Source organism: Protomyctophum bolini (genome assembly GCF_963924005.1).
Source record: "Protomyctophum bolini genome assembly, chromosome: 19".
NCBI lineage: Eukaryota > Metazoa > Chordata > Actinopteri > Myctophiformes > Myctophidae > Protomyctophum > Protomyctophum bolini.
Window position 1 is genome coordinate 29773598 of NC_137880.1, and position 19673 is coordinate 29793270.

The following is a 19673-nucleotide window of genomic DNA, read 5'->3' on the forward strand; positions in this document are numbered from 1 at the left end:
AGAGTATGCCTAGTAGACTACTATGCATACTCTTAATAAGCAATATTTAGAGAAAATACTTAGACTACTAGGCATACTCTTAATAAGCAAATATTTAAATATTGTATGAACGAACGCACCACTACGCATATTTTATATACACAACTACTAGTAGTAGTTACAATTTACAAGAGTCACAGACAGCCTTTTTCTCCATCCCCCATCCAAAACCAAAACATACGAACATGTGCGCAGCTTTCTGTCACGTGTAGGAAAATGCCCCAACAAAACACGGAGGTTAAAAAAATACGATGATTGACAACCGCCGAAGCCAATCGACGACGCGGTTCCGGGTAGCAACAAGATAAATACAGGGGAGCTGTCCAATCACGGAAGCCTCAGAGCAAGGGGGCGTTCACACATTCCACTCAACGCACTCTGTCTGTGTTTACTTCCGTCAATATTTCCACGGAAAAGAAAGCAGAAATTATCGACACAACAAAGGAATCTTCCACAGATTAAGGTATGTTTAATTGTTCTATATGAATACCTGGGCATGGCAGCGTAGGTCACCGTGTGTGTCATTGTTAACGTTGTCATCGTGCGTTAATGACAGATTTATTATCATTATTGAAGCTAAACGCAACCAAAACAAAGCCAGAGCCTCTGTGGCTCTGACTGATGGCTTTACTGTACGCATTACATTAGTGACATTTGCATAAATGATTGTCAAATGTCAAAATGTTTTGTTTTTTTCTCTCTTTCTTCAGTATTTACTCTACATCGAGCGGACAGTCTACAAAACACCACAAACGTTTATTTGTCCGTTATATACACTAACACTGTGCATAACAAAACGGACCTTTTATTTAACTGCCAACATTGTATATTATAGGTGTAATAGCTGTCACTCGCACATTCCACTGCTGAAGGATGCCTTTCTTGGGCCAAGACTGGAGGTCGCCTGGATGGAGCTGGATAAAGACCGAAGACGGCTGGAAGAGGATCGAGTATTTTGGAAGCGACTTGGGAGACAATAACAACGACATAGACCTGGAGGAGTAAGAACAATCTCGACCATTTATCGTTGCTACTTACTACATATGTGACATTTAGTTATTGACTATCAATTATGTGTCTCCTAAGGCTAGCTGTCCCTTACCAGTTATGAATCCCTTCATTTGCAGATGGGCTGCATATTATTTACATTGCATTGTAGTGATAGATTGTATTAAACCAGTTTTGTTATTGTTACAACATAAGTATTAGGCAGTAGTAGCCTACTGTCTATATAGTCTAAGTCTAAGGGTGCCAAATATGGTCCTTTCACCTTGTTTTTGTCAACAATTAAGATTAAAACCAGCATCTGTCTAGTATAGTTTTATGCTGTAGCCTATTTTCCTTAGTATGCATTGCATGCAATGAGTCCTGATCCTGCATAACAGCTTACCAAAGAGCCATTGATAGTAAACCCACAATTGGCTATACCAATGAGCCATCATCATCACTACCCTTTGTAGTTGTAACAGCAGATATTGGTTTCTTTGTTTGTTGGCTGGTTGCGACTGTGGGTCTGAGAGTACTGATGTAATGACAGTAGGCTGTGTGTCTGTGTGAGCATTATTTATGGCGTCATTCAACTGGAATAGCATTGTTTTCTGACTCGAGAGAGACATAGGACAGGCAAGGCCATCAGTCTGCATGTCTCGTCTCTCGTCTGAGCACTGACACATCATCAGAGCCTGTCAGCTCTGTGTCATTTTGGATTTGAGCTAAAAGGTATTATTTTATACTTTGGCTATTATAAAATAAAATAGCAGATACACTATTACAAACTCATAGTGCGTTACTTGGTGCTGCGCTACGAGCTTGTTGCTTGTAGAACAGCTATTTTTGAAAAATCGTGAAAATCTTTGATTATATATATATATTCTTTAAAGCAATCATTTTTATCTCAAATATTTGCTCCTGTTCGTCTCTGGAACAAAAATATTTTGAGGTGGAGGTCCGTGGCCAAATACATATAATTTGGTCAGTCCTTCTTGTCATGGAAACGTTTGAGCATCACTGATAGAGAAACATAAGCTTTTCAGAAAACCGTTGGGATTTAGAAGACATTTGTAGAATCGACCTCAGGTCTTAATGGGTTTTAAAGAAGTGAATTACTTTTATCCCATCACCTGTTGCTCATATTTAACAGTCTAGTCTAGTGTTTCTCTCCTTCATATAGCTCTGGGGAGTGGGATTATTATAATAACATGAAGCGCAGCTGGATAATTATTCCTCTCTTTTCAGGGCGGTTTTGGTTTTGCCTCCCTTTGCGCTCGCTTTTGATTAGAATGGCTTTGAAGTGATGTGTCTTTAACTCATGATTGCTATTTTAAGCATAATTTATACTTTGTAGCACAGCCATGACACTCGATGAAAATTACTTATTAAAAAGTTGAATATTTCAAGAACATTTTTTGATCCTCATCAAGGATGTATAGTTGTATACAGTATGTTGCTTGTTGGTACTACAGATTGGGTTTGTTTTAGTTGCCATGATTCTACAAATATTCCCATCAGATCGAATCAAGCATTTGGTTCTGATGACAGGAATCAGGATATGGTTGCTCTTGCTTCATGGGGGACTAATTGTTTCTTATGATTTTGCTAATATAGGTATTTACTTCAGGGAAGTTCTGTCCCCAAATATATAAGCATGGAAAATGTTCCATTTATCATTTCTGATCAAAGTCTCAAGCAGATTTGTTTTTACTATTAGCCATGCAGCCATTTAATAATGCAGTCTGATGCAGTGAGCCTAAGCTCACTGACTGCCAAAGGTGACTCTGTGTTGTGTTAGCTTTAGAACACTTCCTAACTCCCACCAAGAGAGAGGCCAACAGTGATTGACCAGACTGATTAGCAGTGGATATCTAGATGATGTGTCTGGACCTTGAAGCCAGAGCACACTGGCTGACTTCTTGTACTTCTACAAAGAGACTGGAAACTGTGTCTGTGACCTAAGGAGGAAGTACTCCCTACTAGGCCATTGGAAGTCAGGCTAAGTATGTGCAGGAAGTGCCCAGGCTTCAGTAGATGATAACGAGGGCCTATGCACTTGATTGTGAACTATGACCTTTCGAAAAGCCCTCACATTGTGTTGTTCAAACGACCATTGTTAAGGCTGTGTTCAGACTGGCAACTCATATCAGATTTTTGGCCTATCCAGATTCCAGATTGAAATCAGATTATTTACAGTAAAAAAAAAAGACAAAGAAAACAGATTTTTACAAATCAGATTTGAATCACATTCCTTAGCCTTGTTCAGACTGCATAAAACAAATCGACTCCAATCGGCATAAGGAATCAGATTTGTAAAACTAGATTTGAGTACAATCAGAAAGTTCCCAGTTGACCCTAACCCTATAACGGGTGCCCATTTAATTGTAAACAATCATGTATTGTGCCAACAAAACCATCGCTTTCCAAAATAGGAAGGAAAATGTCTGATCAACTGTTATCACTGCAATAACATACTTTGAGGAAGTGATTTGCAACGTATAATTGTAGCCTGTCATGACGGCAGGGGCGTCATGGTAGCCAACAGAGTTGAGTATAGGGTGGCGTTAGGGAAGTGCTCTGAGGTTAGGAGTGAATCATTCACAGAACAAAGGTATGGTACAGTAGCATTGAGGACGAGGTGGATGTTTTTTTAGATGAAATGTCAAAGGGTTTTATTTAATCCAGCAAGTCAAAGACTTTCCGGTACTGAGACTGTTGTGGTTCTCACGTTCTGAGTGATTTTCTGTGGAATGTACCCGTAGTCCACTGTATGATAGAAAATGAATACACACAAGTGCGAGCAGCCACGCACAAACACACACGCAGGCCCGCACACACACACACACACACACACACACACATACACACACACACACACACACACACACACACACACACACACATATGCACGCACACACACACACCCTTTGAGTTACTGACAGATTGTTCCATGCTGATTGGGGGATGATATTTTTTTTGTATCTGCCAGCATCTGTACATACGATGATTGATGAGTGATAAGATTAGTTTACCAGAGGTCAGGTCACACACACAAAATAAATCACCACATAGTAATAATCACTGACTGATGTACAGTATGTAACCCTTTATTTATGTGGTGGAAAGAAATAATGAACTCAAAGGTTGTCAAACTATTATTAAGTTATGCAGTATATCATTACTGTACCTTGTTGTTGTTAGACAGATGCATTAATGCTAAGATCTCTTTCTCTTTTTCAACCCTTTGAAATATGGTTAGCTTAGTATTTTCCCCTCTTTCTTTTGTCCTATTTTCTTTTATCAGCTAATCTCACATCTGCTTTGGCATGTGTTTCAGGTTAGCATCCACCCAGCAGCACTTTGATGAATAACTTTGCCTGGAATTTTCCAACCCTTCTTCATGCACTAATCAGGTTTTGAAGATGATTTGTATTAAGCTAATGTCAGTGCTAAAAGTGGCTTGATCCTGTGTGCCTTACTTGGGTGTAGTCTTTAAGCCGTTTTGGGAGCCAGTTTTCTCCATTATTGTGGTCAAACTAATCGTTTACTAAAATGTACATGCTGATAAATCTTATATAATGTAATATGAATGATGAAAAAGAAAAACATAAGAAGTTGTATTCCACTCACGTAACGATTGATATTCTTATGCTTGAGTGTGAACTTACTTACTTTTACTTACGCCTATATACCCCTTCTGGGGTTTAGGCCATCGACAAGAGTTCTCCAAGCATCTCGGTCCTGAGCCAACACTTCCAGCTGTCCCCAAGTGTGGCCCATATTCTTAGCAACTGCGCCAGGTGTTTCATGGCCGACCTCCCTTTCTTTTCCCTTGGGGGTTCCACTTCAGGGACTGCCTTGTGGTGTTTGAGGCTGGTTTACGGAGAGTATGGCCTATCCATCTCCAACGCCTTTTGAGGATCTTTTCCTCTGCAGGTTTTTGGTTGGTGCGTTGCAACAGCTCTTTGTTACTGATGGTGTTAGGCCAGCCCAGCGGATCTGGAGGATTCGTCGCAGGTGTTGATGTTTGATCAATGACTGGATTTTGTTTGTGGTGTTCACTGTTGTCTTCCATGTCCCTGCACCGAGTAGGACTGACTTTACGTTGCTGTTTGCGACCCTGATCTTTGTTGTGACGGCCAGGTATTTTGCACTCTAGATGTTTTTTAATTGGAGGTATAAAGTAACCTGACTTTCATGTCGGCATCTGTTCCTCCCTACTTGTTGACAATATTGCCAAGGTAGGTGAACTCGGCAACCTCCTGCAGTGCTTCGCCTTCCAGCATGATGGGTGCAGTGCTGGCAGAGTTCACTCTCAGGACTTTGCTTTTCCCTCTGTGTATGTTTAGACCGAGGCGAGCAGAGTTGCGATGGTGCTGGTCTTTTCCTGCATCTGCTGATGGGTGTGAGATGGAAGGGCCAGGTCGTCCGCAAAATCCAGATCGTCTAGCGTCCACATTGTCCACTGAATGCCATTTTTCTTGTCTGCTGTGGATTGCTTCATTGCCCAATCCATAGCCAGCAGGAACAAGAATAGCGATAGCAAACACCCTTGCCTCAATCCTGTTGTTACGCCAAAGGCGTCGGTGAGTTGGCCTCGTAGGTGTTTTTAATTTGAGTGTGAGCACAAATCTTAAATCTTAAAGTTATGGCCTAGAAAAGGGTCACAACACTTAATTTGACCAGTCAATGAAAAAGCACTGATGTATTTCATACTCCGTTAGATTGCTAGGTTATTGCATTCCTCATCTGTAATTCTAACACTCAAACAACCCCTCACAACTTGCCTTAGGTTTTATCAGAATCTTTACTGTATGCCATGTTATGAAGAAGTGCAACAGGAGATATTCTTCACAAATTATGGTCTAGTAAAACTGTAAACAGATTAAGATTACTTTATTCGGATGCTGCAAGGTAACAGATTATGGTCTTAACTTTGTCAAGATCCCAATAATGATGTCTCATACTGGGCAGGATAGACATATTAATACATCAGCCATTAACACATCAATATTTTGACAATTATGCAGCCAAGCAATGTTTTGCAATTTAAATAAAAAAATCTAAAAAAGAAACATGAATCAAAAATAGGTTTTTCTAATTAATTAGACATTTTCTAATTTCTTTTCAAAATATCTGTCAAAAAATTGGTAATTTGGTTGGTCTAGGAAGGACAAAACAAATTTTCATCGGGATCAGCATCTTACCCTAAATATTGTATTGGTTGATGTCGGTTATGATCAAGATAATAATACCCCCAAAATACCCAAGAGTAGCCACATTAAGTTGTACTAAGCGCTGTCCAAACAATGCCTGTTGTTCAGCCCCTTTGAAATACCACAGCCTCCCAAAGGCATTTGTCTGGTTGAAATACTTTGATAATCGCAACTGTTTGTTTGGAGAAGTTGAAGTAAAACAAGAGGACTATTTTGGTCTGGGTCTGATCACCGATCAGTACCACAATATGTTGTCTCCCAGCTGGAGAGGAGAGCTGTTCTTGTTATCTTCAGGAAACATGTTCTGTTCTTACCCATGTTAATGGGCAGCAAATACACTCAGGAGGGCCAAAAATATGGGGTTTTCCCATTCGTTGTTGAATTAGTTTTTCTTTCTTTTTGTTGTCTGCTATTATCATATATTGTATTGTGTTTTTTCAGAAGTCTATGGCGACCAGTGGTCCCAGCTTGGTCACAGTACCATTACAGTCTACTCGCTCTGTGTGTGGATAGCCCAAAAACGTTACCTGCAGATGACTTCATGCATCTACAGCAATTTCAAGCTCGTTATTTTTAAGGTGTGGCATAGTGGGGGCAGACCTGGCAGAGTCACACGGTGTGTGTGTGTGTGTGTGTGTGTGTGTGTGTGTGTGTGTGTGTGTGTGTGTGTGTGTGTGTGTCTGTGTGTCTGTGTGCTGGAGCTAATCTCGCACACTACTGGTTTGCCAATCACATATTTACCTTGAATTCCGTACCGATGATGTCACCAGCAAGTAAATCTTCTAGCTATCCACAGCCCACCACTGAGACATGTGCATAACCGTTGACCAATATGGAGATATGGTTGAAGTCAAAAACTAAAGTAAAAAACTATATGATTACATTGATTACTCTGTGATAATTGTAGTAGCGGTATTCTATTCATTCTACAGATCAACCAATAACGTGCTATCCAGTTAACATCCCATAGAAAGACTAACAGTGACACTGCATCAGGCCATAAAATATGACATCATCTCTTTGTTGGCTGTTTTCCAAACACATTCTCACTGGCCAGTGACCTAATACAGTACATACTGTATAGTAGTGGCTCCACTTTGCCTGATGACAGACTGGCAAACAGACAACTGTCCTTGTTTGAGAGAGCAGATAGTGTTAGCCTGATACAGAAGGGGCCTGATGAGGGCTATCCTGTATATACAGTAATGTCACAAAACCACTGTTGTTTTTTAGCAACTATACAATGAAATCCATAGTATTAATTTAACTCTGAGCGTAAATGTGACCAAATTGATCTGTCTTCTGAGTTTAATTGCCGTCCTTCCTTCCTTCCGTCCATCCGTTACCAGCTAATCTCCGCCGATCCATTGGACTGCTGCTTTCTTTCATTTTAGTGATTTTAGCTATTTTTGACAGGGGGCCGGGGCATTCGAACAAGTGGCTAAATATATGTATGTTTTTACAAGATTGTACGGTGATTTCTTTATTATTATTTACTATAGTCGACCCAGGAAATTACATCTGGCCACAAAAGATCACGGGATCTATTGAATGTGAAGGGGGAGGTAACAAACTTTGAGCCTACGACACACACAGTATGCCATCCCGCTAGTGCGAAAACGCGCGTGCGTGCGAGCGTTTCGATGAATGGATAGAGACAGAGAGATTACCATACAGCTCATTCATCCTATCAATTTTACTTCACAGAGACCACTTTCACACACAAAGCTTTGTCTTACACTAGAACTCAAAGCAGAAATGTCTCCAGCCCTAAACCCTTAAGGCTATCTTCCATCAAGCTGTTTCTTCTTTGGAAAGGGTCCCTTTACATGCACTCTGCGCTGAGAAGGCACGTTAATTAAAATGTTAAATTGTGCTTTAAATGTGAGAGGATATTTTAAACTCCTCTAAAAGTGAGGCATATCTCTACAGACAAAATACAGTATGTATTTGTTTGAATGAGAGTGTAGGCAGTCAGGTGCTCAGCTTCAGCCGCTGGATTACTAATGCATGGAGAGCCAATTAGCAGTCAAGGTCAGGCCCTTTGATCTGTCAGCCAAAGCTCATTAGAGTGCTCTCTGCATCACCATAGATTAGTTATAGCCTAGGTCCTGACATCCCAGCAAGCTGTTCTACCAGCCATGGTATAACTGGACTGGATAGATGTGATATGAGGGTGACAATTTGATCTGTAGTATAATTATTGGTCAAAAGTTCCATGGACAACCACAAACTGTTATTAGCTTCTGTTCAGTTTATGGATGCTTTAACAACCACTGCTATCTCAGACAGAATACAACCCCACTGCTGCTTCTCAGTCAGAATTGTCTCTTAACGTTGTTGTCCTTTAACGATGTTAAAGGACCACTTCAACACGTTTCAACCTATCTTCATGTAATTGGTCCTCACTAATGTTAATGATAAAATACAAAAAAGAATTCTACGCAGTCTGTGTCTCATAGGAGGGGGCAGTTCAGAAACCTGTCCACCAGTGACATCATCGTTGGGCAGATTGTTTTTTACAGAAAAATCTCTAAAAGAGAAAACCAGCACTCACTGAACTCGTTTTAAGGCACTTACTAACTCAGATTATTTTTAAATATATATTTGGAGTTTTATTATCGTGCGAGTGATGCCTTAGTTCTATTATCGCATTGCAACTGTTCAGGAATAGAAAGCCTGCAGTTTCTATTAGCTTGGATTCCCCATCGATGATGTCACTGGTGGACAGGTTTCTGAACTGCCCACAGCCTTTCCATGAGACACAGACCGAGTAGAGTTGCTGATTGTCTTCACTAAACTGTTTCAAGGGGGCTAAAGACCGAGTTAAGATTGCTTGGATTGAGTTGAATGAATTGACTCGTAATTTGGGAAGTACAGACTCACTCCCAATCTTCCACCGTAGTCTGAAAACACACCTCTTCAGACTCCATCTTAGCCTGTAGCACTTGCCCTAGCCTCAACGACCTTACAGGTGTATGCAAATGCCCAGATCCCCAACGAACGTGCCCAGTACAGTACTGTACTGTACTGTACTGTACTGTACTGTACTGTACTGTACTGTATGTGTGTGTGTTAGGCTGCAGAACAGTGACACTTGGTGATGGAAACCAACGCTATTTTCGTGCTCGGACCCAGGTACACAGCCAGAGACACACAAAGTCCCTCCACAAAGCTCCGTATAGGAGTGGTTGCACCACTCAAAAGGGCTGCAGGGTACACCCGCCCCCAAAAATGTGTTTATTGTCATGATTTGTCAACTCGGCTGTTGGCTTTGTCCGAGGCTTAAAGGTCTTTACCCGTGTGAAGTGAGTGGTGCAACTCCGTGTGGGGGTCCCCATTGGTTTGCATTAGTATTCATTATTAGTTGCAAAGAGATACACAAACACACATAGACAGGGGCAAATGTATGATCTCCTGGCGGAGACAAATATCTGTACTACAATGAAAAGCAGACAAAAAAAGTCCTGACAATGGTATTTTTTTAAATTGTATACATGTTTTTATTTAGTTTTCTGCATTGTGTACTTTTTGGTTTTAACAATATGATTATGTGCAGCAGATGGTATTGTTCTTTGTGTTTGTACTGTGTGTCTTGTTTTTGTAGATGGGAACACCGTAGAGAAATCATGCGTCTCTTAAAACCTCATAGGCTTGTTTTTTGTAATTTGACTGTCCCCTCCCCTTCATATAATGCTCGAAAGACTCACTGATGTAAGCACACAGAAGTCATGTAAATGGCACACACACACATGCGTGCGCAAATACACAGAAGCTAATTTATCCATTTGTATCTCTGACTGTGTTAACCACTGGTTACATTTGTACACTCAGAGTTACATTAACACTGAGAATTTTACTGTGTAGAATACATTTCTGTTTGGAGTTAAGTGGCTGCCCAATTAGGTTTTATTACAATATTACTCTCGCTGAAAAATACCCAAACACTGTAGTCTGTAGCACACACCCTCACCTTGGCTTCCTTGGACTAAATCTTCACGTGTACAGTATATGCACTCATCTTCTCGTGGCTTGTTTATCTCTAAACCAGCCTGTGACATGCAGTAGTATGTGAACTTTAACCATTTTCAGTCGGACGTGCCTATTTAGGGCACAATAAAAAAAATCATCAAGAATTTTCAGAAACGGCGAAAAGACGCCTAACTCATTTGAGGTTGTAGATTGGCTATTTATAAGTAGGCTTAAGTGATTAAAAGGGCAGTACTGTCTTGCTTTTCAAGTCTTTGAACTGAATTGTTTTGTTTGTTAACCCATTCTTCTTCTTATGGGGTCTCTGTCACTTCTTCTCAAAACAGGCTCTGTGACGAAAACAAAGAGAACCTGTTTGTGGGAGATGTTTGTGAGGTCGCTGCCAAGAAGAGGAAAAAGGACTTATACAACAATACCACAAAATCTCAGTGTGAGTATGCCTGTCACAGTCCTATAATCCTATATTAAATTTGCCTAGAGGGTTGACTTGCAAGGCGCACCATTGGTCCAATCCGCATCAAACTTGACCCCCCTCCGGTGCCTGTGACGCGTGCATATACAGTATGTACGCGTGTGCACAGAACAGCTGATTTGTCACACACACACACACACACACACACACACACACACACACACACACACACACACACACACACACACACACACACACACAAACACACACACACACACACACACACACACACACACACACAGCTTGGTAAAAAGTGCTGATGGGGCAGCCAATTATCCATTGTTGTCGGAGGAGCCGATTTTTCTCACCTGTGCGTCTTTCAGCAGCGCAGCCTAGCCTGGGCAAGAAGAGCTCCATTGACTGGGCTGCCCAACAGACGCTATGCTTCTGTTAGGGACGCGTTCTATCGTGCACACGCGTGTACCGTACCGTGCCCTATAGCGAGTGCGTGGTACTGCGTTCTACGAGCATGACACCACTGGCCATGGGCCATGTTGCTCTGGATTAGGAGTTTCCTTAATGCCTAAACTATAAATTAAACATTTCTCAAATGGGGATAGCAGTATCCCTTGGGGTAATCTGGGTTTCCAGACGTTTTCGCCAGGGGTAGACCGTTTTTATTATTATTAATATTATTATAGGGGTCAAGCCCAAAGGGAGCCCATTTGCTTTCGTGAAAGTTCCGCTATTTTAGCAGTTTTGGCAGTTTTGCGCTGTCGTGAGGATCCCTCAGGAACTGAAGCTAACACTCATTCGTCAAAAGATCTCCGACCTTAAGATCTCCTGATGAGTAAATTGTTTAATATATTTTGAATGCCATGCATTTTCAATACAACCAATTGCTAATCCTCAGCAACCCGCCAATAAAACACAAGTTGGGCAAGCTAGCTCGCTGCATAATGTTTTGACCCAGGCCTGAGGGAACTTTGAATAATAAACAAAAGGAAGAAAGAAAAACAAAAGTGCAGAAAAAACTATACTGAAACACCAAGAATGTGTACACTAGACAGTAAAGAAAGGTTTGAGAACCAGTGTCTTAGACTTAGAGCACCCCCTATTGAAACATTATCCAATGTATTGTCATACATTGTTTATGATCTTATTTATTGGATCGTAGTTTTTCTTTTCTTTTTTTTTACAAGGACCTGTAATTGTATATATTGCAGCCTATAAACATTTTTATGTTTGTACACTTTGCAGACCCTAAAGTCACACAGAACTGTTTTTTGAATTACAAAGGGCCAAGTGAGTTATGAATGGTTTCCTGGTTTACTGTTAAAACCCCTTCTGGGTGTAAAGAAAATAAAATGTAGAGACACAGTGTGTCTCGTAAGAGTCACATACACTAAAGGGGAGACTTTAGTACCAAAACAAACTGGTGATTAATTGCCCGGTCATTCTTCCCTGATGTGACTGTGTTTTTCTGCCCTCTCACTACAGTCGTTTACAGGGAGAAGTGGATCTATGTGCAGAAGGAGAGCACAAGAGAGGTGAGAACGCTAGATCTGGATGTGTTTATACTGTATAATGGCCCATGTGAGGTTTCACAAGACAGATTTATTGGCTGTAGATAGGAAGAGCAGGGGTTCAGTTTAACAAAATTGCTGTGTGTGAAACTCTCTCTCTCTCTCTCTCTCTGTGTGTGTGTGTGTGTGTGTGTGTGTGTGTGTGTGTGTGTGTGTGTGTGTGTGTGTGTGTGTGTGTGTGTGTGTGTGTGTGTGTGTGTGTGTGTGTGTGTGTGTGTGTGTGTGTGTGTGTGTGTGTGTGTGTGTGTGTGTGTGTGTGTGTGTGTGTGTGTGTGTGTGTGTACAGAGACATGGATACTGTACACTTGGTGAAGCCTTCAACCGCCTTGACTTTTCCAGTGCCATTCAGGACATCAGGAGGTTCAACTATGTGGCAAAAGTAAGCCCAAACTTTCACTTGTCATGAACAGTCTGGTTGCATGTTTTCTCTCTGTCTTTGTCTCATTGTCTCTCTCTCTTTCTCTTCCTTTCCCTCTGTCTCTCTTCCTTCCCAAGCTCCTCCAGCTAATTGCTAAGTCCCAGCTGCCCTCTTTGAGTGGAGCCGCCCAGAAGAACTACTTCAACGTACTGGAGAAGATTGTACGGAAGGGTAAGAATTTAAGAAACAGAGAAAAGGAGAGATGCGTAAAGCGTCATGTTTACGTTGTATGGTCACGTATATGACAAGCCCCGGCCTCCACCCTGATGTCTGAGACAGTTAGTCTCACCCCAGGTCCATACTTAGTTTAGGCTGTTCCCATGCTGGTAAACGTAACCTCACATTTTAACAAGACAGATCAACATTCTTGTCTATCTCCCATGGTCCTAAACCTAAATGGTAAGGATCTGAGCAGCTGGCAGACATTGGGTTTCAGGGTACCATGTAGTCATTGCAGGTAATCTAGCAGAAACCAACCACAAAACCAAAATAACCTCCCTACTATTAGTAGGGAGGTTGTGTTGTCGAGTGGATCAAAGGAGATATTGTAGAGTTGTAGAAGAGTAGAGTAGTTTATTCAGACACACATAGAAGGAAGGGGATTTTGAATCAAAATGTGTGAATATCATAATAATTTATTCAAAGACCAATGAAAATATTCCATTGGAAATATCCAGTGGGACCCATGGTGGAGGTAACTTCGGGATTGCTACATCATCCCTGTAGCACTCTTATTCAAATCGATGAATTATGTAGTTTAGGATTTCTGTCATGGAAAAAGGCCCTTTCACCAGTTATTCAATGTCGGAATTCCGAGCATGCTCATACGTCTTTTATACGACAAATATTGTACAACGAAATGTTGTATTGTGTAAATAAATATAATGAAATATAGTATAGTGAATGTTGTATTCATTATGTGGTTTAGCATTTCTAGTCATGGAAAAAGGTTCACTGTCTTCTTGAATTCCGAGCATGCTAGTGTCTTTAATAAGACAAATTGTCCTTGCTCGGTTAAAGGTTTCATGACATTAATTGTCATTTATTTTTATTTCACGTTTTTCTTAGGCCTTGTGACATCAATTACACACAAAAAAATGGAACTTTGGGATTTTCAGGCTGTGACATCACAAACAGCAGGAAAATCAGAGCACTTGGTATATAAGTGGTGGTGTTTTTCATGCTTAATATTGCACTTTTATTGCTTTTCTGTTGGTTTTATAGTCATGGAAGACCAACACAACCCACGCCTTATTAAGGACCTGCTGCAGGACCTGAGCTCCACGTTATATATCCTGACCAAAGGAATGGGCAAGTCGGTGCTGGTGGGTAACGTCAACATCTGGGTCTGCAGACTAGAGACGATCCTCAACTGGCAACAGCAGCTAAACAACCTGCAGATTCCCAAGGTAGGACTGTGTTCAGGAGTTTAGTTACTGTAGGCCTAAACATTCCTCTGAAAAAGATAAGTAGGCGGTCAACTTGAAAGCAACTTTGGACAGGCTACAGTACACATTTGGCTCCTGCTTCCCATTCAGAGCGTTTAACCACTTTCAAGCTCAACCTGGCATCCCTATTTTGGGCATAGGTGAAGATTTTCACAATGTTTCAAAAATAGTGAAAAGAGAAGATCTACATGCTCACAACATACAACACCGCGGTGGGTTTGACGCTAAATCGCTTATTTGATTGCTCGAAAATGTATTTGTCTTTCATAATGTTGCATAACTCTCCACAGTGGTTTTTGTCCCAAATGGGCTGCCGTAGTAGGGAATCTGCTGCTAAACCCAGCTGTGGATTGAGTTATGACATTTTTCACCTGTACCACTCGTTCTTGGATATAATAACATCAGCGAAAATCTCTCAGATGATGAATGTTCGGGGATGCGATCGTAGTGAAGATGAATATTCTGTGACTACTTAAAAACCACAAAAAGCCTGGCAGTGGCTAAATGCAGCCAGAAATCAATCTGGCAGTGAATAATCTGCATATCATGTGAATAAATCATCCTTCATGAAGTAGTGTCGTTTGTTCTTCAGCTCTCGCTTTCAGGGTGTCATTGTTTATTCTGTCCCCCATAGCAAATATCCAGTGGGATGACGCTCAGCGACCTGCCACTCAACATGCAGAACAACATCCTCTGCAAGTTCTCAGACGCCTGTGACATCATCAACCTCGGACAAGCCACCCCCACTCTGCACATGCTCAGCGAGGACCGACAGCTGTGGAAGAAGCTTTGCCACTTCCACTTCTCAGAGAAACACGTAAGAGACAATGAGACTTAACTATGTTACATAGGCGAGTGATTATCAGTCAATTCTGCCGCTCAATGATTTACCCATACAGCATTTTAAAGACGTATACAATTTACAATTCATGCATTTAGCAGACACTCTTATGTGGAGTGACTTACAATATGCAAGGTAAACACAAACCTGTACATCAAATGCAGAGAGACAGTGTAGTGCCTCATTAAACTAGGATCACGGGTGTTTACCTGTGATCCAAGAACCTAGCATCAGTCTAAAGTAAACAATATAAGATATGTCTGCATGCCTAGGTCAAGTGCACAGGTGTTGGTTAAGACTTTATTTCCATTGACAGAAATGGCTTACTGCCCTTTGAGACAGTTACAAAGTATAATTCATATTTTCACCACTAGAGAGCAGAATTGCCCCAGATTTTCTTGTCTCCCTACTCTCCTTCCCTCACCCCTCTTTTCCCACTCTGTCCCTCACTCTCTCTTCCTTTTTGTGTCCCTCTCTCTCTCTGTCTTTGTCTCTCTTTCTCTCTCATACGTGTCATTGCTGTCGGGTAGAAACCTAGTATCCTGACATTTTGTAAATTAATGTCCAACGTAATACTAGAGCACCACACAAAAGTAGTCTACAAGCTCACAACGTCCGCCCACAATGGGACGTGTGGTGATCTTGCAGATTGGTTATTTATTATTTTTTGAATGTTAATAAAAAAAGGAAAGGTTTTGGACATACAAGTTTTCCGCCCGACGGCGACGATATAAAGGCACACAGGCAGACCTGATATCAATGTGAAATGCTCCATGGTTTACCCTTTTGACCAATTATAATTAGCTTGCTGTCCTCTGCATTTTGTGTGTGTGTGTGTGTGTGTGTGTGTGTGTGTGTGTGTGTGTGTGTGTGTGTGTGTGTGTGTGTGTGTGTGTGTGTGTGTGTGTGTGTGTGTGTGTGTGTGTGTGTGTGTGTGTGAACACAGTTCTGCAGACATTTGGTGTTGTCTGAGAGGGGCCACGTGGACTGGAAGCTGATGTACTTCACACTACAGAAGTACTACCCCAAGAGGGAGCAGTACGGAGATACACTGCACTTCTGCAGGCATTGTAGCATCCTCTTCTGGAAGGTAAGGACACGAGATGCAAAGATGGTCCTGTAGAAATTAACATTTATACACAAATCTTTCTACATTATACGTTACGTATTGAAATACAGAACTAAAGAAATAAAGGACTTTCTTTTTAAAGGGGAGAGATGCCTTTGTGTATAATCAGACTTTATGAAGGCCTCTGAGCTTTCAGTCAGTGTAGAAGAATCTATACTGCCCATAAAGACTTCCTGCATCCATTGTGTGAAAAGGCCTTGGCCCCGTGCACGTGCGTGTGTGTGTGTGTGTGTGTGTGTGTGTGTGTGTGTGTGTGTGTGTGTGTGTGTGTGTGTGTGTGTGTGTGTGTGTGTGTGTGTGTATGTAACTGTTAACAACTGGTACACGCTGACTCAGGTCAAAGCACACAACCTTACCCCGTCTTTTAGAAATTTTGACTTAAACTAATGTTCTTTTTTGCTCATCGCTTTTCTTTCTTTTTTTATATTTTTGGGGCTTTTTCTGCCTTTTGTTACATTAAACTGACAGGAAATGGGGAGAGAGAGAGATAGGGAGTGACACAGAAAGGTCGTTGGGATGAGGATTCGAACCCACGACATGCTGTCAGGCTTGTTGCGGCCTAGGTGCCCGGACGTCTACGCCAGCCGTCCGGGACTCTACTCACTTTTCTAGTTCCTTGCCACTGTAAAGTTCTGAGGCCAGCGTTAAAATGACTTTTGTTGTTTTTCCACACATTCGCAACTAACCATGCACAGTCCGGGACTGAGCAAGTTAATGCATGACGCACAGCAACACTGATCAGCTAACCGTAATTCGAATGGCTATTTGCTAATTGTACTAATCCTTCCTGCTCTTGGACAACATCGTAATCTGTGAACTGAAACCATTCATTAAATTAATGTTTTAATCTAAACATATTTGCCTTTTTTATTTATTTTTACTATTTTGAAAAACATTTTACAATTGTTCAACTAGCCGATCTACATCAACATGTTGTAACAAAAATGATTTTAAAAATAGTAAAAAAATAAAATAAAATAAAAAAGACCAAGAAGTTTAGGGATAAGGGGTAAGGCACTGGCAAAAATAAGGCCCTCGTACCAAGTAAGACTGGGTGATCACTCAGAGAATCTCCTTTTCCTCCATGCCACAGTTACTATTATGTTGTCCTCCTTGGCTGTTTTCCTCTAGTTTCTAATCTCTGACTTCTCTGCATCCCGCTCTATGCTTGTCTTCCCTCCTTCCTGTCGTTATTCCTGGTACTCCTTCTCCTCAATATCCCCAAAGGACCGCCACCTGGCAGTACTACTCAAGGTACTTCCTGTCCCGTTATGCTTCTGTTTCTTCTGGGTTGCCACTTTGGTTTTGTGTTGCCGCAGAGATTCTTAAAAAAAATTCTATAGCCATTATTAGTGTTAGTCTTTACAGTCCCATTTTGTGCTCTAGGAATGTTTATGAAGCAGTCTCACTTTTGCTGCTGGCATTGCAGAGGCTTTTGTGTTCTCTAAAAAGTTTAACAACTAGACTGTGTTGGGTTATAAATTCCTCTGGCTGTCCAGTTCACTCGTCTAAATTGAAGGTGACTCTACTGGCTCAGTCGGCCACCTTAAATTTTGATGAATGTTTATTTGTGCTGAAGTACAGTATACTGCTAGTCTGCTACTTGAAGTTGCAGCGTTTGTGTATCCTGAATTCTTCTTAACCATTTTGCCCTCCTGGTTGTTTTCCAGGACTCTGGACATCCGTGCACAGCCAATGATCCTGACAACTGCCTCATGCCTGTCTCCCCCCAGCACTTTATCGACCTCTTCAAGTTCTAATCCTACATGTTTTGCTCCTCGCGAGCGACCCGTTTACTCCTCGTCAACCCCAAGTGAAGTTTGTATAGGAGGTTGTGATGTCTTTCACCCAGTTACAAAGGGCTTCAACTGAAAAAAGACTTCTTTATTGTTTTTCATGTGTCTCCCTGACAGAAAAAAAGCAAGCCATGGAGAGGAAAAAAATATGTTTTTTTGTATTTTGTAAGTCTGTGGCTTTGATGGACGATGGTAATGGTGTATATTGACACCTAGGAAGAAAACACTACGAATATAATACTTGTTATATTGGTCCATGATTAACAAGGTGGGTGTTTTATAACGTTATTATAACGCAGAGGGTTGCAAAATTCCAGCAAAATTCAAGGTGGAAACTTTCCATGGGAATTAACCGGATTGTATTGGAATTCACAGGAAATAATCGGAATACATTTTAAAATAGAAATGTGGTCTGTGTGCAAACTTTGGGTTTAAAGTAAACAACTAATTTCAAATAGCACACTCAATGAAGCTATATGCCACATGGCAATAGCTACCTAGCGAAAACTAGCAGAGTGTGTGCTTTACTTTAGCCTGCTTGTTAAGTGAAATATCAGAATATAAAATATATTCTCTCCAGAAATATTATCAAAACCTTTCTGAAAGAACGTAGTCATTTGGCTCAGACAGTTGGCAGTAGTGTGGGCTGCAAATGTGAAAGGAAAATGCACTGCACACGCATGAGGGTTGTAAATGACTGGATTCCTATTTAATGTGATGATGCCGTCAAATAATCTGTACATGTGATGGAAGAGAATGCTGCTGAATGCAGTGCATGGGTACAATGACATTAAATAGCAATTTTTTGGGGGTGTAATTTCTTTCAAAAGAAATTCTTCATTAAAATGTATGATTTTTATATTGAACGTTTGCACATTCTCAAAATTCCTGAGCTTAACTTCCTTGGAAAATCTCTGGCAATTTCCTGGATATTTCTGACCCTTTGCAGCCCTAATTCCGCCTGTCCTGTTTTCGTTTTGTTTCGTCTTGTTTTGGGGGGATTTCTGCAGTAACTGAATGCATGTCAAATGTAGTCGTAGTTGTATGTTTACGTACATCGTCATTCGTGTATAATTGCCGTGCTGTGCAGACATGTCAAGGAAACGACACTAAATGAAAAACAATGTCAAATATGTTTGCTGTAAAACAACTTTTTACAATACACTTTTACCAGAATTGTCAAGCAAACAAGGAAAAAAAGTAATGTTAAACATTATTTATGAAAGATAACTTTTATATCCTTTCTTTGAATTTTGTAATAATCCTTTATCATTCCAATAACTGAAATGTATGTGTTTATGAAGGCTACTGTTGTTGGTACTATCGTGACTTTTCTGGGATAGTAGCTGGTTATGTAATTATTAAATATTTCTAAAAAGGTCTCATTCTTATGGCTTCTGGGATTTATTGGCCTCTGTTTATTTATGAGATCTTTTTTAGACATGGCCAAAGAGCAATTGCACTTATTTGGTCATTATAGAAATAACATGTTGTTTACATAACTGCACTGCTGATGGACATTTATAACTTGGCCATTCTTTGGGCTCTCACGATCTGAAAGATTTTAACAGCTAATATATTGTATTAGTTAAATAAGTCATTTTATTACGACACCTCAGTCTATATGTGGAAATGCTCTTGTTCAGCTCTTTCAAAGGCAGGGAAATGTTTTTTCCTCAATACTCTTGGAGTTATGCAAGCAAGTTGGCTAGTATGACTTGTGTTAAGAAGCTATATGTAAAATGGTCCTGTTTTGGCCACATTGTTAGTGTAAACCACGGCAGTGTTGAAAGCATGCCCTGTAAATC

At 40.8% G+C, this 19673-nt stretch overlaps 1 protein-coding gene across 1 annotated transcript; it reads left to right on the top strand.

The window, feature by feature from the left end:
- Nucleotides 1–411: 411 nt before the first annotated feature.
- On the top strand, nucleotides 412–19252 carry fbxo25 (F-box protein 25). Its single transcript, XM_080790402.1, has 10 exons — nucleotides 412–502; nucleotides 875–1040; nucleotides 10562–10665; nucleotides 12148–12197; nucleotides 12520–12612; nucleotides 12729–12822; nucleotides 13876–14060; nucleotides 14734–14916; nucleotides 15887–16030; nucleotides 17740–19252. The coding sequence occupies exons 2-10, from the start codon at nucleotides 913–915 to the stop codon at nucleotides 17827–17829; spliced, it is 1071 nt and encodes a 356-aa protein (XP_080646528.1). The 5' UTR covers nucleotides 412–502; nucleotides 875–912; the 3' UTR covers nucleotides 17830–19252.
- Nucleotides 19253–19673: the final 421 nt, after the last annotated feature.

Excerpts from the sequence above, each read along its gene's own strand:
- fbxo25 (XM_080790402.1), top strand. The coding sequence starts at position 913 with ATGCCTTTCTTGGGCCAAGACTGGAGGTCGCCTGGATGGAGCTGGATA. Across the intron at positions 1,041-10,561 it reads AACGACATAGACCTGGAGGA|GCTCTGTGACGAAAACAAAG; the intron begins GTAAGAACAATC and ends TTCTCAAAACAG. Across the intron at positions 14,917-15,886 it reads TCCACTTCTCAGAGAAACAC|TTCTGCAGACATTTGGTGTT; the intron begins GTAAGAGACAAT and ends GTGTGAACACAG.